Source organism: Lissotriton helveticus, chromosome 3_1, assembly GCF_964261635.1.
Source record: "Lissotriton helveticus chromosome 3_1, aLisHel1.1, whole genome shotgun sequence".
NCBI classification, from domain to species: domain Eukaryota; kingdom Metazoa; phylum Chordata; class Amphibia; order Caudata; family Salamandridae; genus Lissotriton; species Lissotriton helveticus.
In genome coordinates, this window is record NC_136061.1 from 1528721695 (window position 1) to 1528745855 (window position 24161).

Sequence of the window (24161 nt, forward strand, 5' to 3'; positions counted from 1 at the left end):
GCCCCTCTAAGACTCTGCAACCAGCAGTCTAACCGCAGGCAGGAACCTTGGTATTCTGACTCGCTGCGTGCTGAAAAGAAAGCATGCAGGAAGTTGGAGAAGACCTGGAGAAGCTCGCAGAATGTAGCTGACAAAGCTCGCTACCATTCGGCCTTGAGACTCTATCATAGGAATATCAGAGCCGCCCGCAAAAATCACATTGTTTCCCAACTATCTGAGGCAGGTAATGATTCTAAATTACTGTACCAGGTTCTCTGTACATTCACCAAGCCCATTGCGTGTGACACCCCAGAGACGTTATCCCAAAAACTGTGTGATGATACTGCTGGGTTTTTTGCCAATAAAATCGATGCAATTTATCAAAATATTGCTCAATCCATCACTTCGGTTGATATCAATGATCCCTCTCCCAGCCTTCAGCTCGGAACAGTCGGACCTAGCCCTTCTGTACTGTCCTCTATTCCTGAGATCAGCCTGGATCAGGTCAACTCTTTGATTGGGACAATTAAATCGGGCAGCCCAGTGGACCCTGTACCCGCCCGTGTCATGCATCTTATTGGGAATGTTCTCAGTCCCACCATTCAGATGGTGATTAATCGTTCTCTTTCTGAAGGATTGGTCCCTCTGGAGTGGAAAAAGGCCATGGTCAAGCCCATCAGGAAAAACACCTCCATCCCTTGGTCGGACATGACCAACTTGAGGCCTATCTCCCTTTTGCCGTTTGTCGGCAAATTGATGGAGAAACATGTCAACCACCACCTTTCCAGCTTCATTGAGCAGACCGGCTGTCTGGACCACTCTCAGTCAGGGTTCAGACCTAGGTATAGTACCGAGACGGCTCTTCTTTCTGTCACGGATGCTATACGCATGTCTCTGGATAGGGGTTTGTCTGTGGTGTTGGTGCTGTTGGACTTGTCCGCAGCATTCGACACCATATCCCATGCCATTCTCCTAACCAGACTAAAGGAGATCGGCATAGACAAATCTGCCCTGGCTTGGTTCACCAGCTTTCTTGCAGAGCGTACCCAGAAGGTTAATATGGGCCCCTTCAGTTCCACTTCTACCAACATTACTAGAGGAGTCCCGCAGGGCTCCTGTCTCAGCCCTACGCTGTTTAATGTTTATGTCTCTTCCCTGGCCGACATCATGAGGTCTTTTGGGTTTTTACCCATCTCTTACGCTGATGACACGCAGCTGCTGTTTACCTTTAAAACCTTCACCCCGGAGATAAGGCAAGCTTTCTCTAACGGCATGACTGCGATCGCCAGCTGGATGGCCAGGAACTTTCTCCAGTGCAATGTGGGAAAGTCGGAAGTCATGCTGTTTGGAGAGGCAAAAATCTTGTGGACCCCTGACTGGTGGCCCACAAGTCTGGGAAAAGCCCCTTCCCCCAAACAAGTGGTGAAAAATCTGGGGGTCCGTCTAGACCACGACCTCACCCTTGCTCACCATGCCAACATCACGGCGGGATCCTGCTTCCATGTCATCAGCCTCCTTCGGAAAGTGTTTCCTCTTCTCCCTGACGGCACTAGAAAGACCTTGGTCCAGGCCCTCGTACTGAGTCGCCTGGACTATTGCAATGGCCTACTTTTAGCAGCCAATGAAGGAGTGCTCAACAAACTTCAGGTTGTACAGAACACCGCGGCACGCCTGGTGATCAATGCCCCCCCCCAGAACACCTTCCTTGCCCCTTCTCAAAGTGCTCCACTGGCTCCCCATCCGGAAACGGGTGGAATTTAAGATCTGTTGTGTGGTGCACAAGTCTTCATAATTTAGGGCCGCACTATCTGGCCGAAAAATGTGTCCACCACCGCCCTTCCCGTAACTTGAGGTCTAGCAATCAGCTGTTACTACAGATTCCACGACACAATAAGACCAGACAGGGAGGTCGCGCTCTTTCTGTTATGGGACCTCGTTTGTGGAACAACCTTCCCCTTTCCCTTAGACAGTGCTCGAGTCATCAAGCCTTCAGGAAAGGTCTTAAGACAACTCTATTTTAGAATTAGGGCCAGTTGGACCTGTTCACTCAACAGCACTGCGCGGAGATACACCTTCGGGTGTGATTCCGGCGCGTTACAAGCCCATAAATAAATAAATGGGAACCCGTACTACAGCGTGAATGAGGTTAGTTAACTCAAGTCTAACTAACAGTATACCACATTATAAGAGGAGTAAAAGATTAGATGTGAGAGAGAGTTGCCTGGGGCTGCTTAGTGCTACAGTGGGAAGATAACTCCCAGAAGTGCACTGGAGGAAGGCTCACATTATTATCAAAGAAAGGAAGATAGTGGTGGGCACCTGTATCACCCAACAAGGCATCTACCGTATAAGGATGCCTGTATAGCCATTCAGAGTGGGTGTGGCCTAGCCATTTGGGCTGGACTCCTATAGAGTTGTGGTTCTCTGTAATAGGATTGAAACCTAAACTACTGGCCCAGATCATTAATATGGCCTTTGAGGGCATGTACCTTAGGGTATAACCGGCAAATCATAAACAATAGCAAGATCCTTGGCGTCACTGCATCAGAAAAACATTCTTAGAGAGGTGACACTCCACCATAAAGGATTCCACCCCATAAAAGGTCTCCCACTTAACAGTGTTAACCATTCATCGTGCAAGGTCAGTCTAGTTCACTGTCCCAAAGATAACCCCTTTGAGAAAGGAGCCTTAGCCAGAGTTATAGAGATAGAAGGGCTGAAGCTAGCATATCCCAGGCACATTGACACCCCACAAGCCGGCGATAGAAGCTCAGATGTAACTAAGGACAACTGCATGCTTTAGATGAGGAAATGCAGTTATTTCCTATTTTGTAAGCAAATGATAAGATTATAGAATGGCTGGGTGACAGATCTGACAAGACTTTAACCATATTGAAGAGTTATCTTAAGCAAGCAAGAAAATTAGTTTAATGTGTTTACTTCACTAGCAAAAAGAAGAAAGCACATTAAAACATGCCAGGACTAATTCATAATAAAGCAGTAGAATGTTATCTCACTGCTAAAAGTAGGAGATTACTTCACAACCTACCAAGCATCCAAACCGGCGAATGTTCCTGCTATTTATGGTAGCAGCAAATATGATAGATTCCTTGTTTTACGTTGTTTTACCTGTTGTGATTATCAATTGGTGGTAGCATATTTACACAGAGAGCCTGTGTATGTGTACCCCAAGCTAAATGACTGATTTTTGAAAATGAATATTTTAATAAATTTCAGAACATCACAATCAAGGGAATACAATGTTTGTAGCCATTGGCATTTACAGTTAACATCCAAACAATGGAAGAAATAATTAGGCCAACATATTTACAGTTAAAGAAGTGGCTTAAACTAAACAGGAGAGGTTTTTTTTCTGATGGGTATGTCTAACTGCAGATTCCTCGCCTTTTGATTATTCCCCTGGCTCTTCTAGACGGAACCAGGAAACATTTTTCCATTCTTCTCTGTAAGTAACAGAGCGGAGCTGCTAAGTACCACAGCTGTGTGCCAATGCCAGTTCCTTTCTTTCTGCCCTTTCGAATGTGGTTCCAGAGCACCACTCCCACTTTTGTCAGTCTTTCGACGACTCCCAAAAATGAATGCCAGTGTGCAAGGAAACTATGCCCACTCCTACAACTACGGGCTGTGAATGCAGAAAAGAGACAGTTATGAACCTGCATTAGGTGTGTCTTGATGTTTGGGCTCGGTACACAATTCCAAGTTGTGCGAACAGTGCGCCTGAAGGTGATTCGAGACTCGAAGCAATCGCCGAACGCAGGACTAAGTCATGGGCGTCGAGTAAGTCCCACTGTTGCTCCAAGTCTAATGCACAGATGGATTCTCACTTCCAAGGCCGCACCCACAAGAAGTCTTATTTGCGGTAAAAGACCTCCAGTAAGTCAAAATCCAAGTGGAAGCATAAGAAACTAAGTGAACTCAACCTCATCATGCAGCTTTATCAAAATAGAAGTCGCAAGGACTTCAAAGTGCCCCTTGAGCTCACTCCTGATCTCCGATTGAAGAGCTAATTCTGCAAGTGATCCCAATATGCCCGAGTTCCTTAAGCCATCAGTAATGCTGCAGCCATTAAGAAGGCTACCCTGCATATCTTTGGCCTTCTTCCAGCCACCTCTGGTGCACATTCACACTCCAAGAATCCGGAAGGGCCCTCAGTCAGATTACCACTAGTGGATCCATCCTTGTCTCCATCGGAACCCAATGAACACATCACTGGTTCTACACCTACTCTGATGTAGACTTCCACACCAGCTCCAAGACCTGCATCGGTCCATCCTTAATCAATGCAGGTGGTGATGCCATCAGCGCTGACTCAAATATCTTATCCCAAACTGGCTTTGACTCAATTCCGACTGAAGTCATTCTCTGAATCAATTACGGGGCACCTGGTCATCATAAAACCTGAGTCTAATTCTAAGTTTCCACTACCATGGAGGCATCCTCGGAGGCTCCATTGTCTTTTTGTCTCCAATTCTGACCAGACCTTGCTACCACCCAAAGATGATGATGGTGGGGATGGAGATGAGGATGTATGACGGTACAACGCGTACTGTTACAATATGTACCTTTACGACGCAGGTTTAACAACGCAAGTCGTTACAACGACTTGCGTTGGGGGGCGCTTGATAGTGAATAGTTTAATTTACTATTCCAACTCCAGTCCCCGTGGATAGTAGGAAAGGTGTTGGATAGTAATTTAAACTATCCCCAATCCTAGAGCGCCCTCCAGCGAAAGTCGTTGTAACGACTTTCGTTGTAAATCCTGCGTTGTAACGGTACCGCGTTGTAACGGTTCCATTGTAAAGGATGTTTCCCTGGAGATGATTCACCCCCACAGTATGATGATAGTCTCTCCATGGAGTTACAGGTGCCCAGTGGGCTTGATATCTGCCCTGATACAGAGTTGAATCCGCTTCTTGGCTCCGGAAGAGAAGGGAGTGCTTCCTTTGCTGTGGTAATTCGATGTCCTGGATCCAGAACTGCCTTCTGCTGAAGTCAAGGCAAATGTCCTTACAGAGCAGCTGGGGCAGCGTCAACTGAGCCCTTGTTACAGCTCAATGAAGCCTTTACTGATACCTTAATGGTCACTTTATCTATGCCCTGTTCTTGCCCGCTGATGAATAGGCAGGTAGATAGATGCCATAGATTTCCCTTACAACAGCATTTCACTCCAGAGTGTCTGGTGGTTCTGGCTTCTACCAGCAACGTTAACCGCAATTCATTCCCTATGAAGAGGATTGAGGTGTTTGGAAAACTAATGTTGAGGCCAATCAGTGCTGTTTGTTTTTAGGGCGATATAAGCACCCCCTCTGGGACATATCCAATGATGAGATCTTGCCAGTCCCAGAAGACCTTAGGGCCTCCTTGGCTCAAACCATTAAAGATGGTGAAGACGCGGTCAAATACGTGATTCATGCTGGCCTTAATACTACTGATTGTCTCGGCAGAGTGGTTGGTCCCAATGGGGTGCTCCATCACCAATAGAGGACGCGATCTAAAGTTTTTTTGGGAGAAGGGCAACCCTCACTAGAGGATATGACTTTCGATGGCTCACACCTATTTGACGAGAAAGCTGATTCTGCATTAAAATGTTGTAAAGGGAGTAGGGCCACAGCACACTCACTTGGTCTTTCTGCTGCTGTCAGTTTCCTCATACGTTTAGGAAACTCTGGGACTACTTCAGGGGGGTAGGTGTACAGGCAACACAGGTTTGGGGTAGCTGTACAGGCAACACAGGTTTGCATAGCCCCCACTGCAGTCAGCAATTTTTTTTTTGAAGTGAGGGAAGTGGATCTGGCAGGCAACATGAAGGTCACCAAGGGCATCAGTCCCCCCTTCTCGGTGGCAATACCCTCCAAGCTGCTTCAGTTTGCCATCAGTGGCATACTGTGACCCTTTGGGAGGTTAAATCAGTACTATTTTCTAGGGTGGCCGTCAATCACATCCGACAGATGGGTCCTTCAAACCATTCATCATGGTTAAGCCCTACTGTTTCTTTCTGCCCTCCCTCACCTTTCTCCTACAAAGGTGTGAGAGCTTCAAAGAAGCCATCAAGAGGATTACAGACTCGGAATTTGGGGCGGCTGGTTACCCTCATTATTTCCTTGTGCCAAAGTAGGATGGAGGCGTTGGCATATCTTAGATCTTCACCCTCTAAAAGCCTCCCTACATAAAGACAAATTCAGAATGCTCATGCTGGCCCAAGTTCTGTCTGCCCTAGATCAAGGCAACTTGATGGTGGCCTTGGACCTGCAGAACACATTTGTATGTCATGTAGTCCCACAGAAGTTATCTGCTGTTCAAGGTAGACCATGAACATTTCCAGTTTGCCCTGCTCCTCTTTGGCCTCACTAGTACCCCTTAGGTGTTCACGAAAGTGATTGCAGTGGTCCCCACCCACCTTTGGAGTTTTGGAATACCAGTCTTCTTTGACCTCAATAATTGGCTGTTGAAGGCAGGCTCACCACTGTCGGTGGCGGACCACCTCCAGACAGCAGTGAACTTCCTGACATCGTTGGGGTTCTCTATCAACAAACCAGTGTCATACTCGACTCCTTCACGGATTCTTCCCTGTATAGGAGCGGTCTTTGACATTGTGCAGTTCTGTGCCTTCTCTCCCTTGCAATGAGACCAGGATATTTGGGCTATGATCCAGATGTTGGACCTGGATCTCGATGAAGGCAGCTCAGAGGATTCTTGGCCTGTAGCCTCCTTCAGCCTGCCAGTTGACTATGCCAGGTAAAGTTGACTATGCCAGGTGGCATATGCGGTCTACAGTGGAACCTGAAGTCCCAGTTGGCCCAGCACCTAGGGAACATGACAAATGCCATCAAGGTTTCGGAGGAGACTGCAGGCAAACTGCAGTGGGGGTTACTTACCGCAGTTGGACCAGTAGCGGATCCCTCTCTCGTCCTCAACCGGAGCGGACAGTGGTGATGAATGTGCCACTGATGGGTTGGGGAGGCCATTTGGGTGAAGTTTAGATCAAAGGACTCTGGTCTCCAGCAGAAACCTGGCTCCATGTCATTCAGTTAGAGTTATAGGCAATTTATCTGGCACTGAAGGGCTTCCTGCTATCCATCAAGGGAAGGTTGGTGCAGGTTCTCACGGACAACATCACCACCATGTGGTACTGCAACAAGCAGGGTGAAGTTGGGTTCTGGGTCCTGTGTAAAGAGGTTCAACGCCTCTGGAGGTGGCTGGATTGTCAGAGCATCTCACTGATCATTAACCATCTGGCCTGATCCTTGAATGCCAGGTTGGGCAAGCTGAGCCAGGGCAGCTGGCAAATCATGAATGCCATCTGCATACCAAGCTGGCACAGGGCATCTTCCAACAGTTAGAAGAACCCTAGCTAGACCTTTCACGACCGCCAAAAATGCAGTCAGACAAATCGTTTGCAGTTCTCACAAAAACCATTGATTGGAGATGCCTGCCTGCTGGAGTGTTCACTTTCCTGCCTCTGCTTTTCCTGCTATGAGTTCTGGAGAAGATTAACTCCAACCTGGCTCAAGTCATCTAAGCAGCTTAGGATTGGCCCCAGCCAATTGTGCTACTCTGAACTTTTGGGGATGAGCCTCTGTCCCCTGACCAGACTACCACTTCAGGAGGATCTCTGTCATAGCAGCAGGGCAGAGTCCTGCACCCAAACCTCCAAAATCTAGTGCTCCATGCTTGGAGACTGAGCAGCAGCAGTTGACTGCGTTCAATCTACCATCCGAGGTTGTGGATGGCATCCTTGCTGCCAAGCTTCCATGTATGAAGTCCATATACGCTGGGCACGGGAACAAATTTGTGGCCGACCAAGATGTTTAATTGCTTGTTTTGTCTTTGGCCCAGCAAGGACTTGCAGTGGCCATTATTAAAGATTATTTGTTTGTCCTTTTGGCCTTTTTGCGTTTGCCGCACCAACCAGCCTTGTTTAAGTTTATTAAAGGTTTAACGCACGTGTTCCCTTCTAAACTGTTTGTGTTGCCACAGTGAGACCTTAACTAGGTCTTGACATTTCTCCTGTCTATTCCCTTAGAGCCAATGCACAGATTTTTTAATGCATTTTCTGAGCTTAAAGACAGTCTTCCTAATGGCAATCATTTAAGCTTGTCGTGTGGGTGAACTCCAGGCTCTATAGGCACAACTGCCCTACACCACTTTTTCTTCTGAACAAGCTGGTGCTGAGGACTTGTGCGGCCTTATTGCCGAATTTCATGACTCCTTTCCATGTTGGGCAGTCCATCACTCTCCCAGCCAACTTTGTCCTGCTGCGCCCCTCAAAACTGAAGGAAAGGCTTCATAGGTTGGACCCCGGAAGAGATTTAAACTTTTACATCAATCATACTAAGGAACATTGGATGAACAATCAGCTTTTTTGTGGGGTTTTCTGATGCAAAGAAAAGGAAGGCTGCACAGAAGAGGACTATGTTGAGATGGACAGTCCTTTGCATTAAGATCTGCAACGCACTGGCTAAAAAGCAGACCTGAGAGCCCATTCCACCAAGGCTAAAGCTGCTACTACTGCATTGACATATGGAGTGCATGTCCTTAACATCTGTCAGGCTGGAGCCTGTTCACGAAACATTACTTTTTTGACAACCAAGTTCAACAGGATGGTATTTCTCATGAAAACGTGTGTCTGTTAGATATATGCACGGCAACCACATGTTTATTGAGGCACATGATCACTAGACATTTTTGTGTGGAAAACCAAATAAGGTAACATCCAACATCAGGGCAAACAATACTAATATATCGGTTTGCTATTACTGTGACTTGATGCAAGCCTGCCAACTAGTGTGGCTGCTTTGCAATCAACGTGCCTCTTGCAAATCTAGAATGGATTCATGCTGTAAAGGAATAGAGTTACTTGTAACAAATGGTTTTACAGATTGAAGTCATTTTAGACCGAAGCACAACCATGTCTGCCTTAGCAGTGAAGTTAAGGAGTATTACCTACCTTATCGAGTGTTCAAGATCTGTGAGAAGAATGGAAGAAATATTAACAGACTACACAGCACCATAAAAATTTGAGCTTGAAGCTTGCTTCCTAGCACGATCAAAAAAATAGAAACGTAATGTGATAGCCACATGGCTGGGCATCGGGCATCGTCAATCAATCAATCAATCAATCAATCAGGATTTATAAAGCGCAGCTAATCCCTCGACAGGGTATCTAGGCGATTGCTGGCCCCAGAGGCTTATTCGAACAGCCAGATCTTGAGGGCCATTCGGCTTACAGTAAATATTGATTGAGAGTCGCATAAACTTTGCCTTGTCGAAATCAACCTTTTTTTTCTCAACATGTTTTCCTGGATGCAACTACTAAGATAACATATTAATGCCCAACATGCGATCCTAGAATAGTGTCAAATTGCAAAACTGCGGTTACCGGTGAGTATCGTTTTCCTTTCCATGAGCTCAGTGATGATATGAAAGTAATATTTTGCATTAAAGGGCACAGTTAATAAAATATCAAAGGGGGGAACACTGTTCCCTTTGATATTATGTAAGACATTAGGAGCATGGACACTGGACCTTGATTAGCTCCTTGGCCCCTCTTCTCCCCCCCTTTTTGTAATACACAGTTAATAAAACAACATGAAATAAACGGCTGCATTAGTACAACGAACAGGAGATGAGTAAATGCATTGGAATACTTCAAAATAAACTTTAGATGTGCAATCTAACGACTAACTGCTAGTCAGTTAACATATCAGCAAGTCTTTTGAATTTAAGTGTGTCTACAGGATATATCTAGGAAGATTAACAATGATGTGGTGTAATTGTGGTGTGACCGGTTAAAATGTAATTATGATAATACTAATAGTCAATAATGATGAAATGATTTTTCACCTTTTCCCCCATTTTGCAGGGAGAGAAATACATTGATCTGAGAAATTAAAAAGCAACACACCTTTTCCTTGTCCCCCAAAGACCTACCAGTCCCCATTGCCCTACCTACCCAGTTCCCTTCTTCTCGAGACCACCGCTTTGCCCCAGGAGAGAGCGCAAGCAGGGGTTGCTGCCGGGATCCGCAGTATGACCGTCCAGCAAGAAGATGGGACTCAAACACAGCACAAAGCAGATCTGCAAGAGGGAGAGAGAGCTGAAACTCCCTGCCACAGAAAGGGCACCGTGAAGGGGGGCCTGGGGGCTCCTGACTACCTTTAGAAGGCCAGTGGCAGTCTCAGCCTGCTCTCTCATCACAGGGACCTGCATGAAGCCACATGGTGGGAGACGGAGGGAGTTCCTGGCTGCTAAGAATTTACAGATGTCTATTTCTGTTCTCTTTGTAAATAAGTTTGTTGATTGTATTCAAAGTTGCCATCATTTTGGCAGTCATATTGGTATCATACCACTCTCCTAAATGGAATGCTGCCACTCCTAGATTTGCTGCCACCACACTCCCACCCAAAGCGGACTCCCTTAAGTGCATTTCACCCTCCAAAGTCTGCTGCTCCTCCATATTATTTGACCACGCCCCCTCCGCATGGTTGCCCACCTTTCCAGTCACTCTCTCCCACATCACCAATAATCCCTCCGTCTTCACTCCCAGTTGGTTTAATTTACACCAGGGCCATGCACTGACAAGATAGAGCGTCCTGTCACACCAGTGTGGCAACCACATGTTTATTGAGGCACAATCACCAGACATTTTGTGTAGATACAAAAATAAGACAACATTCAACATCAAGACAGACAATACTAATATATCTGTTTGCAAGTATCGTTCACCCATCCCGGCGGGATAAGGGCACAGGCAGAAATGGGAGCTTCCGGCCAGAAGCTCAGAGCAGATGCAAGTCAGTCCACACCTGAAAACAGCCTGTGCGGAAGCAACCCCGTTTCAGATTTGACTTTCTTCCTTGTTTATAAAACACAGGAAAGGAGAACCTCTGATGTGTGTGCTAGCTCTCCCTCCTTGGTATGTTGTCATCAGCTAAAAATGAACCGCTTGTGAATCCGAAAAAGGCAGCACCACTGGAGAAACACACGGTTACAGGGCTGTCCTGTAAGTTGATCACTGATGCAGACCTATTCTGACTGTATTAGATCAGCTTGTATCCATGGATTCTGAAGGGTATCTCGGCACCCTTCAGAGACTGCGTACACGTGTTATTCTGACCCCATGCATGCCCTGTGCGTACCTGACAGCTCCTTGCAAAACATGTTTCAGGGGATACATAAAGGTGTTCATGTGGAAACTGCGGCAGTCCTTCAGACTCCACCCTGTTGTGTCCCAAAGGGCTACCTCGAGTGGTTTCACAGGAAGCACCCGGTTACTTGCCAGTGACGCTGTTGCTCTTAGGGACTTTTCTTTTCCACCAGATTCACTGTGATTTAAATATTCCCAGGACTGAGGAAAGACAGGTTTCTGGTCCTTCATCAAAGATGTGACAGGAGTTAGGGCAAAAAAGCCCCATTTGCCTTCAGAGATTAGCAACCACACCGGTCTCCCACGCAGTGGTTTGCTACCCATCCCAGATCCATGTCGTGGTAGTAAGCTACTTAAGCGTAATCATACCACACCATTCTCTTTCCCATATGAAAGCCTTTGTTCAAAGGAACCCAAAATCTTTTGCCCAGAATGTGTTGTGGACAGTGGCGTAGAAAGGAGGGAAGAGGGGTGCGAGGCGCCCCAGTTGGCACAGGTTTTGGGGGTGGCAGAATGCCTCCCACTCTTACATGAGTTTGCTGCGGGGATGGAAAATGCAGAAAATTTGTCCAGCAAACCCACCAACCCCACCCCCCTCCCCCTGCTCTTCAGCGCAGCCGCAGGGCAGCAACGGCAGGGACCGCCATTAGAGGCCAAGTGCCTAGCTACGCCACTGGTTATGGAATTGCATGTTTAGCATGCTCCTGCTATCTAGCGGCTGAATTGGGAACAGTTCTAAAACTGTCGTAGAAGTGGGTCTTGACATCTTAAACACTATGGGGCTTTTTTACAAGCCCCTTGTGTCACCAGTGGTTCACTTTTAATATGGAAAAAGTGATGTACCGGCAGGACAAGGGACTTGTAAATAAGCCCCTACGTGTCCTTGGTAAACACGGATTGCAGGGCCCGGCTGGGGTGACGGGTCTCAAATCTCCCACCTGTTTGAAAGAGATTCTAGAGGTTCTGATACAAAATTACTCCTTTTCCACAGAAACATCCTTTAAGGTTGGCCCAGGCCAGTCCTGCCTATGAGAGGATGCAGGAACGACTTTTGGCCCTGTCCTTTCCTGCGCTAACGTTTTAGAGTTTGTGTACTGGGGAAGTGAGCTGAGGATTTGCGTCAGAGCATCAATTGATAGGGACAGTCCAGGTTTAGTGAGGGACACACCATTTCAGACCAGACACATTGTTTCCCCAACAGTACGGTGTCAAACTCGCTCCCATATCCACTTTGAAGGTTGAGGGGTGTATAGCATAGACCTTCACCATCCAGCTTCACCTCATCATTGTCAGGGATGCCTAAAGTGTGCATGCCCTTCTGTGCTGATGACCTATAGGCCACGTGTTGTGGTGGGGATCATTGTGACATTTACATCAAATAGATTAACATCAACAAATCAACTAGAAAAGACCAGAATCCCTGTGCTATTTCTAAACACGACCAGGTGTAAAACAACTGAAAGCAGAAACAAACTGGGCCACAGAAACTGCTGTATCTTTTGGCAATGGGGCTATCTTGGTTGGAGCTTGTGTGATGGCATCTCCTCAGGTAGGAGCTGTGTCGTTAAGTATGGAGGTTCGTTTTGGAGCAGAAAGAAACCTGGGCCTTAAGAAAACTGTGGGAACTTGATAATCAATATGTCAGAGAATGACCTGCTGCAGCAGTCGTCGAAAGCTTTGTTTATATATATATATATTTTTGTTGGTTTGTGTGTAAATTTAAGAGTTGACTTGTTCTTTGCATTTTTTTAAAGTATTAATAAAGGCCAAAGTCCTGCCTCATTCCTTGTGTTTTTTTGCGATGTCTGTTAAACAAGATTAACTGAGAGCGTGACCATCTTGTTGCACTGATGTTTTGACCAAGTATGAACTCTTTGACTGGGTAAAATCACACCAGAAGTTTTTTTCTTCAAGGAAAGTCCAGATGAGCTTCCCCTCACATGCTTGGTGGATATGGTTGTGTGAACACAGTATAAGCCACATATGCTTCTCTCCTGGACGTGCCCTTGTAATGCGTTCTGTGGCACCATGGATGAGTTGTTGTAGGAAGCTGGCTCTGTATATATTGTACCAAAGTGAGGTATAGTGTGCACAGAGTCCAGTGAAACCCCAAAGGTAAGCAGAGGTAAAAAGAGATAGCACCTTACTCTCTATTTGTGGTAGTGTGGTCGAACAGTAAGGCTTTATCAGAGGGCAGTGTTAAGCATGTGTTGTACACACTCAATCAGCAAATGATATCACACACTCGTTAAGACTGAACTTCAGACCAATTGGTTTTGTGTAAAAATATTATTTTAGTTGTTTTATTTCCTAGAACCAAGCAAGCATGACACAGGTAAGTGATAAGTACTTTGCAGTAATAATACAGGTTGTAAACAGTTTGATTTGCAATTGTTTATGTACTTTGATTTGATTACAGTAGAGCTACTAGTAATGCAGTGCTTTGAAATACTGTACACATACTTTGTATTGGCTTTTTAGTAGAATGTCAAGTAGATTACTTTACAGATTACTTTTCTTACACAGTGCAGTATACCTGGATACCACACTGGGACATTTTCTGGAAACAGGTAAGTAAAAGCATTTTTGTTATTTAATTACAGTTTTAAAGGGTTTCATAGATTTTCCAACTCCACAATTAGAAACTTTTCACCGATTTTAAACAGTCAATGTTATTCTATGGAGGAAAGGAAAATACTAATTACCAGTATGCATCTGTTCTTGGCATGTAGAGCTGCAGATTCTACACTTTGCATTAGATCGCCACCTGGTGTTGGGCTCAGATGATTGCATGTTGTTGTCATCTTGGAAGAAGTCTTTGTAGTCACCAAATCGGTGACTCCTCCCTTGGACGATAGTGCACATGGGCATCGGGTCCATCCTTAGATTGGTTTTCGCCATGATGGGAAATGACGGAGTCAGTAGAAAGAAGGAAAGGATGTCCATGCGTGTATATCTAATTAAGATAAAACTGGAACAGATACAGGTCCCAGGGAGGCGGGAGGGCGTGTAAAAATCTGCAGCTCTGCATGCCAAGAACAGATGCATACTGGTAAGTAGCATTTTCCATTCGAGGCATATGAGCCGCAGATTCTACACATCGCATCGATTGTGCAGCAGTGTCTCCCCTAGCGGTGGTCACCTGAGTCTGTTGCAGTAGTTTGAAAGAGAGTTTTAAGGACAGCTTGGCCTACTGCTGAGATTGGAATCCCCAGCGACACCTCTCATTTGTGTTCTAGCCTACCGCCCCCCTCAGTCCATGCCCAATTTCCCGACTATGTTCGGTGACCTGCTCTCTCAATTAGTTATTAATAATTCAAAAATCTTAGTCTTGGGAGATTTCAATTACTGGCCCTTCGATGGGAAGGAGAGTGCCTGTTCTGTTACATTTTCTGATCTTTTATCCGGCATGAATTGCCTTCAACATATAAACTCAGCGACTCACATTAAAGGTCACGTCCTGGACCAGGTCTGGACTTCCAACCTGGATATTTCTGTTCCTCTCATTTCTCCCTGCCTATGGTCAGATCATTCCATAATCTCCTTTTCTTTCATGGTTACCTCCTGCCCTAGTAGGGCTTTGGAAGGTAACCTCTCGGCCCGGAACTGGAATAGGGCCAACATTAGCAGATTTGTTACCCTACTCAGAACCTCTACCCCCCCTCCCCCAATTCCGATTCTATTGATACCCAAGCCTCTGCCCTAACGTGCTGGCTTGAATCAGCCAGTGACGTCGTTGCCCCTTTTAGACAGATCAAACTTAAGCGCCTCCACGACGCACAAAGGTGGTTCACTGAGGACCTTAAAGTCCTAAAGCTTGGACTCAGGCAGGCTGAGCGTCGTTGGCGACGAGGCTATACTCCTGACACGAAGCTGCGGTTTATGACCCTGCTTAAAGAGTATAAATCAGCGGTCTTACAAGCAAAGACCTCCTATTTCTCTAAAAAGATTGTCGACTCGGCCACCAAAACCAAAGATATCTTCTCCATTGTGGAGGAGCTGTCACACCCAGACAGGGTTACCATTAAACCTCTCCCTTCCCGTGCGCTCTGCGATTCCCTCAACCAGTTTTTTGTGGATAAAATTGCTAATATTAAAAATAGCATTTCATCCTTGGCCCCGCCCAACTCCCCTAGGTTTGATTCCTTCTTGCCTTCTCCTAACCCTCAGCGGCTGACTCATGTCCCTCCAATTTCGGAGGAGGAGTTCCTAGGTCTCTTAAATAAGGTTGCCTCTGGATCCCCCACTGATTGCTGATCCTCCGCGAGGCTTTCACAGCCTGTCCTACCCCCCCCTTTGGCGCTCTTGAATAATTCTCTCTCCTCTGGCCTGGTTCCCAGCTCATTTAAAGTTGCAGAGGTTGTGCCCATTCTTAAAAAACCCACGGCAGACCCAAGGCCCAGGATACCTCAACAGCCGCCTCAACTTCTACGCTCCCACACGCCAACTTCGATCGACCGGCCACGCCCTCGCCGCCGTCCTCCGCATCCGAAGAGCCACCACAGGAGGAAGGTCCTTCTCCTACCTGGCTGCCAAGACTTGGAACTCCATCCCGAACCACCTCTGCCGGACCCAGGACCACCTCACCTTCAGGAAACAGCTCAAGACCTGGCTGTTCGAGCAGTAGCAGACCCCCCCTCCCCTAGCGCCTTGAGACCCTCCGGGTGAGTAGTGCGCTATATAAATGCTGTGATTGATTGATTGATTGAGTAAATCTGAAAGAAACAGGTTAGTATTAGATTCCTTACCTTAGAATATCCCCAGGCGTCAGTCTGGATCCGGAAACTTTTGCGTAGCAGTACCCCTGCGCGTCGGTAGGCGGCGTCTCCTGCGGCTCCGCGTCCGTCGTCGGCGTCGTGCGCCGTGATGACGTCGCTGGAGTATATAGACGCCGCCTCCGCGCGCTGACGTCAGTTCTTCTTTTTTCCGCGCCAGTTAGCGCAGATCCGAAGAGCAGTACTCCGGTCTTTGACCAAAGTTTTTTTAAATCTTTCTGTTACTCTTAAGGTGCCGGTAGGATGCCCGGTTTTAAGAACTGTGACGACTGTGACCGCACGATGTCGGTCACGGATCATCACCGACTCTGCCTCCGGTGCCTGGGCCCGGACAACGACGTGGACGCCTGCGTCGATTGCCGGGCCTTGACGACTAAAGCTAGATGGGAGCGGTCCCGCAAGCTACTCGAGCTCCGGGTGTCGGCCCCGCGTCGGGAGCGGTCCCGGTCCGGACGGAGGTCTAGGGAGCGATCGAGGGAGCGGTCGCGGAGCCGTCACGAGCACTCCGGGAGTCGTCACCATTCCTCTGGTTCCTCAGGTAGGAAGCATAAGAAGTCGGGGCGTCGTCATCGTACCCCCGACTCCCCCCGACGCTCGCGCGATGCGGCCGGGGGTTCGGGTGGCCCCGCGGCTCCGCGTGAGTCGCCAACGCGGCCTGCTCCATACCCTGCGGTCCCTGGGCAGGGCGCGTCGCCCGAGGAGATAGAGACGTTCCTCATGGCCATGAGGGCACTGTCTCCCGCCCGAGGAGATAGAGACGTTCCTCATGGCCATGAGGGCACTGTCTCCTCCGACGGGGCCTACGGCGCCTGCGGGCCCGGTGGTCCCGTCCGGGGGTCCTAGCGGTTCGGGTGCTCCTGCCTCGACGCCGTCGGGTGCTCCGGCCCCGACGTCGCCGGCGGCTCCGGCCCCGGCGCCGCAGGGACCTTCAGGGTCGACGCCGGCTGGTCAATCGGCCTCTCCGGCGCCGATTCCATCGGGGCAACCCGCGGCGCCGGGTCTCCGGCGCCGTCTCCGGCCGGCGCTCCGGCGCCGGCTCCGGGCGGCGCCGCCCCCATTCCCTCTCCGACTCCGGCCGCGGAGTCGAACCCGACGCCGATGGGGCCTGTTGACCCCGGGGAGCCGGTCTACATTGTTGACTCCGAATATGGTGAGGATGTAGATTGCGGAGAGGAGTGGGAGGGGTCTGAGGACCCTCTGACCCGCGAGTGTCAGTACGATGTGGACTGGACAGGTGACTTGGGTGACGCCAGTGGTCTGGATGACTCCCCCAACCCTGGCTTTGTCTCGCCTCCTACCGTGGCTACGGAGGAGGGGGCAGTGGTGTTGATGAGGGCTGCCAAGGCCTTACACCTTGAGCTCCCCGTCGCGGCCGTGAGGACTAACATCCTCACTGAGGTACTCAAACCGCAGTCATGCCCACAGGAGCCACTGCTGCCGTTCAATGAGGCCTTAACTGACGTTCTTTTGGGCACGTGGTCCAGGCCCGCTTCAGGTTCGCCTGTTGATAGGAACGTGGCCAGACGCCACCGTCCGTGTACGGATGACCCGAAGTTCTTGTCCACCCATCCCACCCCTGAGAGCCTGGTGATCCAGGCCTCGACTTCCCAGACCGCATTCCCGTCGGCCCCGCCCGACCGGGAATCTAAGAGGTACGACCAGTATGGTAAGAAGGTCTTTTCGTCCCTGAGTCTGGGACTGCGGTCTTGCAACACCGCGTGCCTCTTGGGCCGCTACACCCACTCTCTGTGGGATACGGTCGCGGAACTGCTGCCTGAATGCCCGCAGGAGGTACGGGCTAAGCTCGGCAAGGCTATGATTGAAGGCCGAGACGCAGCAAGATACTCCATACGGTGTGGTCTTGATACGACCGACTCACTGGGCAGGGCGATGTCCACGACGGTGGCGATTCGTCGCCACGCCTGGCTGAGATCCGCCAATTTCTCGGCAGATGTCCAGTCTGCATTGATGGACATGCCGTTTGATGGCAGTCGCCTGTTTGGCGACAAAGCGGACCACGCGCTGGAACGCTTCAAGGACTCCAGGGTCACGGCCAAGTCCTTGGGTCTCTCGACCCAGCGCCAGCAGACAGGTTCGTTTCGCTCCTTTCGTGGCCACGGAAGGGGCGGTCCCACACGTGCTGCCAGCCACGCGCCGCAACAGACTTCTCAACGCGGCGGCGGCCGTGGGAACCGCCGTGGTGGCGGTCGGGGACAGCGGCGAGGTCAGATCACACCTCTCCCCGCAGCGTCCGCCTCTAAATCCTCCTAGTCCGTGCTTTCAGGCCCATGTGACGCCGGTGGGTGGCAGGGTTCGCCATCACCTCTCCCACTGGCGCACGATAACATCGGACAGGTGGGTGCTGCAGCTCGTCCGAAGGGGCTACTCCCTCCCCTTCGAGACCACTCCTCCAGCCATGCCACCGCAGAACCACCGTGTGTCGGGGGACCACTTGACACTTCTGCAGGAGGAAGTTACGGCCCTCTTGGCCAAGGGGGCCATCGAGCGCGTTCCTGGGCCAGAAGTAGGGTGTGGTTGCTATTCCCACTACTTTCTGGTACCCAAGAAGGACAAAGGGGGCCTGCGTCCTATCTTGGACCTAAGGGACGTCAACGGCTTCCTCCGGAAGGAGAAGTTCAAGATGTTGACATTGGCTCAGGTCTTGGCTGCTCTAGACCCGCAAGACTGGATGGTAGCGTTGGACTTGCAGGATGCGTATTTTCACATCCCTGTCCTGCCGGCCCACCGGCGTTACCTGTGGTTCACGGTAGGCCAGGAGCATTTTCAGTTTATCGTGCTCCCCTTCGGCCTTACAAGCGCCCCACGGGTGTTCACAAAGGTGATGGCGGTGGTCGCAGCCCATCTGCGCAGATCAGGGGTTTCAGTCTTCCCCTATCTAGACGACTGGTTGTTGAAGGCGGGCTCGCCCCAGACGGTCGTCCACCACCTTCAGATGCCGGCAGACCTCCTGCATGGGCTGGGGTTTTCCATCAATGTGCCGAAATCACACCTGTGTCCCTCCCAAAAGCTCCTTTTCATCGGAGCGGTTCTCGACTCGGCGCAGTTTCGGGTCTATCCACCGGAACGGCGGGTCCGGGATATACAGGCTTTGATTCCCATCTTCCAGCCGTTATCCCGGGTTTCGGTCAGGTTGACGCTGCGGCTGCTGGGGCTGATGGCTTCCTGCATCCTTCTGGTGCATCACGCCCGGTGGCGGATGCGGGCTCTGCAGTGGGACCTGAAGTTTCAGTGGGCCCAGCATCAGGGCAACTTGTCCGACCATGTCTTGATCTCGGAGGGCACTGCGAGACAACTGCAGTGGTGGCTTACGGACCGCGATTGGGTCAGCGGCAGATCCCTCTCCCTTCCCCAGCCGGAGCACGTAGTTGTGACGGACGCGTCCCTCCAGGGCTGGGGAGGCCACTTGGGAGAGGCGGAGATCAGAGGCCTCTGGTCTCCGGCGGAGTCCCGTATCCATATAAACCTGTTGGAGCTACGGGCGATTCGTCTGGCACTGAAGGCATTCCTCCCCTTTGTCAACGGGAGTGTAGTGCAGGTGTTCACGGACAACACCACCGCCATGTGGTACTGCAACAAACAAGGCGGGGTGGGGTCGTGGACCCTTTGCCAGGAGGCCCTGCGTCTCTGGCAATGGCTGGAACGTCAGGGCGTGACTCTGACGGTTCAACACCTGGCAGGTTCTCTGAACGCCAGGGCGGACGAACTCAGCCGTCGGTGCTCGATGGATCACGAATGGCGTCTGAACTCGGACGTGGCGCAAGGCCTCTTTCTGCGATGGGGAGAGCCTTGGTTAGATCTATTCGCCACAGAAGAGAACGCGCAATGTCATCAGTTCTGCGCGTTGGAGTTTCCAAGACGGCACTCGCACGGCGACGCCTTTCGGCGCGAGTGGAGTTGCGGTCTGTTATACGCCTTTCCGCCTATACCGCTTCTGCCCAGAGTGCTGAAGAAGATCAGGCGCGACCGGGCCCAAGTCATCCTTGTGGCTCCGGACTGGGCTCGAAGATACTGGTATCCCGAGCTACTCAGCATGTCAGTCGGTCCCCCGATCCGCCTGCCCCTTCAGGAGGACCTTCTGTCGCAGCAGCAGGGGACGGTCCTCCACCCGAACCTGTCCAGCCTCCACCTCCATGCGTGGAGATTGAGCGGCGACAGTTGAGGCCATTCGACTTGCCTCCTGAAGTCTGTGATGTGATTCTGGCAGCCAGGCGTCCCTCCACGAAGTCGGTATACGCCTGCCGGTGGAACAGATTTGTGGCATGGTGCACAGCAAAGGCTGTGGATCCTCTTTCTGCCCCTCTTTCTGAGGTTCTCCTCTTTGTTCTTTCTCTTGCCCGGCAGGGCTCTGCTCTGGGCACTATCAAGGGCTACCTTTCTGCCCTTTCGGCCTTTCTGAGGCTGCCTGATCAACCTTCTTTGTTCAAGTCCCCTATTGTGACAAGATTCTTGAAGGGCATCACACACATGTATCCACCTGTTCCGTTTGTGATGCCTCAGTGGGACTTGAACCTGGTTCTGACCTTCTTGATGTGTGCTCCCTTCGAGCCACTTCATTCCTGTCCTCTCCGTCTCCTGACTTTAAAGACGGCCTTCCTGGTTGCCATCACCTCTGCCAGGAGAGTGAGTGAGCTCCAGGCTCTTTCTGTCAAACCTCCTTTCATGTCCATTCATCCAGACAAGGTGGTTCTGAGAACTAGACCGTCTTTCCTGCCCAAAGTAGTCTCTGCTTTTCACATCGGGCAGTCCATCACCTTACCCTCCTTCTTCCCGCCTCCGCATCCTTCAAAGGATGAAGAGCGGCTCCATCGTCTGGACCCAAAACGTGCGCTTTCATTTTATATGGATCGCACACGCCAGTTCCGGGTGGATGACCAACTGTTTGTTGGCTACGTGGGTGTGAAGAAGGGACGGGCGGTACATAAACAGACCATCTCTCAGTGGGTCGTTCTGTGCATCAAAGCGTGCTACTCTTTGGCTCGGAAGGAGCCTCCTGTTGGGCTGAGGGCCCATTCCACTCGGGCCACGGCGGCTACTACTGCCCTGGGCCGGGGAGTCCCTTTGCAGGACATTTGCCAGGCGGCTACGTGGGCCTCGCTGCACACCTTTGCGAGGCACTACTGCCTGGACAGTCAAGTCCGCAGGGATGGCTTCTTTGGCCGTTCGGTCCTCCAGGACTTTCTGGTGTAGGATTGTATTGGTTCGCAGACCCATCACCGGGGTTGGTATTGCTGGGGTATCTATTCTAAGGTAAGGAATCTAATACTAACCTGTTTCTTTCAGATGAACAAGTTACTTACCTTCGGTAACGATATATCTGTAAGAAACAGTTGTTAGTATTAGATTCCTTACCGCCCCGCCCATCCTCCCCGTTCTGCGAACTGATACCTAGGGTTAAGGACTTCCCTTTCAGGGCCCTAGTTTCAAATGGCACCAGTGTTGGTTCTCACATGGCTCTGCGTGTTCTGGCGCGGAAAAGCTATGTACAAAGAACTGACGTCAGCGCGCGGAGGCGGCGTCTATATACTCCAGCGACGTCATCACGGCGCACGACGCCGACGACGGACGCGGAGCCGCAGGAGACGCCTGCAGACGACGCCTACCGACGCGCAGGGGTACTGCTACGCAAAAGTTTCCGGATCCAGACTGACGCCTGGGGATATTCTAAGGTAAGGAATCTAATACTAACTACTGTTTCTTACAGATATATTGTTACCGAAGGTAAGTAACTTGTTCTTTTCGGCCCATTTCCCTCCTTCCCTACCTCAGCAAAGTTCTTGAGTCTCATGTCACTAACACCCTGAGCTCATTCATTGAACACTCACAATTCCTCGACTCCCAACAGGCCGGTTTTCGACCCGCCCATTCTACGGAGTCAGTTATACTTTCAGTCATGGAGAAACTGCGGAGAGGGGCGGACTCTAACATCAGTCAGGCTTTGGTGCTCCTGGATTTGTCGGCCGCCTTTGACACGGTCGACCATGATTTTCTGGTCGACCGTGTCAGGGAGGCTGGCATTCAGGGTACCGCCCTTGACTGGGTTCGCTCCATTCTGAGCAACCGCCACCAGGCGGTTCGGCTTTCTCAGTTTTCTGCTGTTAGGGTCGGGCTGACATGTGGCGTCCCGCAGGGTTCCTCCTTATCCCCTCTCCTTTTTAATTTATACCTGACCCCCCTTATTCGATCCTTACGAGGTAGCAATGTCACCGCGTTTAATTACGCGGATGACATCCAGCTGGTCTTTGACATCAACGCCTCGGACCAGTCCATTGACAATTTTCAGTCTACCCTCTGTCACATCAGTGACTGGATGGGGGTGAACCACCTCAAACTTAACCCCGACAAGACAGAGTTGGTCCTTGTCGGGGGGGCTGCTAACCCATGGAAATCCATCTTTTGGCCCGCGAGGTTGGGCCTTCCCCCCCCCAGTCCAGTCGACTCAGCAAAAAGTCTGAGGGTTATCATCAGTAACGACCTCACGATGAAACCCCAGATCAATGCTGTAGTCTCCTCCAGTTTCTTTCAGTTACGGAAAATTCGAAATTGCTCGTTTCCTGACCACTGAGGCTCTTACCTTGGTTTTGCTAGCTTTAGTCATCTCTAGGATAGACTACGCCAACTCCCTCTATGTTGGCATTCCGGCCTACCAACTGAAGAGGCTGGAGTGGAGAAGTGTGGCTCACTGGTTAGAGGAGGCAGACCCGGACGCTGAGATCAGACCCGGGACCAGGGTTCAATTCCCGGCAGGGTCTTGAGCCCAAAATGTCCACGGACTCGGTAATTCTCGCTTCGGTGCCTACTCGAATCACAGGTTCACACTCTGCAACTCTGGGCAATAGCTTGCTTAATCTCCACTACGGCCCCCCGCGGCGGGATGCCTGGCTTTCACCTTGGGGATACCCAGTAAGGGGCTATCTCACAGGGAAAAACCAGGACGGGTTCCCAATGCAAAGCGCTTTGAGACCTGGCGGTGATATTGCGCTATATAAAAACCCATCCATCCATCCATCCATCCATCCATCCATCCATCCAAGAGGCTGCAACTTGTCCAGAATCAGGCCGCACGTCTTATCTACCATCAACCTATGCACCATCACGTCCGTCCTTTGCTAAAATCCCTCCACTGGCTTCCCGTCTCTGAGCGCTGTAAATTCAAATTAGGTTGCACTATTTTTAAGTCCCTGGCCGGCATGGGCCTGTCTTTTACCTCTTCACTATTGCACCCATATGTTCCCTCCCGCAACCTCCGTTCTTCCCACCTGGCCCTACTTAAGGTCCCGTTTTTTAAACGTAAGAAACCGGGATGACTGAGATTCTCATTCCTTGCTCCTTCCCTCTGGAATACACTCCCTTTAGGCATAGGACTTGCTTCCCCCTACACCCGTTTCAGGTCTCTTCTTATAACTCATTTGTTTTGTAATGCTTACAATTAACGCTCTTCGCCCTGCGGACTGTCTGTCTCCCCATGCTTGAGCGCCAAGAAACCGCCAGGTGTTAGTTGCGCTTTACAAATATTTTTTACATTACATTACTGCAGCTTGCTGCTTGGCTTGCACATCAACACAATAGTGTTTAGTGAAGGTGTGTGTTGTTGACCATGTTGCTGCCTTGCAGATGTCTTCTAGGGGAATGTTTCCTAAGAAAGCCATGGAGGCTCCTAGTTTAAGTGTGGAGTGCGCTCTAGGATGAACTGTTAATGTGTGTTTTGCTTTGTGATAGCATATTTGTATACATTTAACAATCCACCTTGCAATTCCTGATTTAGAAATGGGGTTGTCTTTATGTGGTGGAGAGAAAGCTACAAATAGTTGCTTTGTTTTGCGAAAGGACTTGGTCCTATCGATGTAATAGAGAAGAGCTCTTTTGACATCTAGTGTGTGTAAAGCTCTCTCTGCAACAGAGTCTGGGTTTTGAAAAAACACTGGTAACTCAACAGATTGGTTTACATGAAAAGGAGTAATTACTTTAGGAAGGAATTTAGGATTAGTTCTTAGAACCACCTTGTTACGGTGTAATTGTAAGAATGGTTCTTGTATAGTGAAAGCTTGAATCTCACTAACTCTTCTAAGAGAGGAAATAGCAGCAAGGAAAGCTGTTTTCCATGTGAGAAATTGTAATTCACATTTGTGTAAAGGTTCAAAAGGGGTCCCATGAGCCTTGTAAGAACAATGTTTAGGTTCCACACTAGAGAGGGTGGTAACCTAGGAGGAATAATTCGTTTT

General features: G+C 49.8%; 1 protein-coding gene across 2 annotated transcripts in view; it reads left to right on the top strand.

Moving 5' to 3' along the window:
- Nucleotides 1-12928, top strand: part of MCAM (melanoma cell adhesion molecule) — a 233128-nt gene extending 220200 nt beyond the window's left edge. For both annotated transcript variants that reach the window (XM_078682178.1, XM_078682179.1), the window contains one exon: nucleotides 9863-12928. In XM_078682178.1, coding sequence (XP_078538304.1) covers nucleotides 9863-9892 — 30 coding nt within the window. In that variant the 3' untranslated portion in view covers nucleotides 9893-12928. The remainder of the gene's footprint in view (nucleotides 1-9862) is intronic.
- The last annotated feature ends 11233 nt before the right edge of the window (nucleotides 12929-24161 follow it).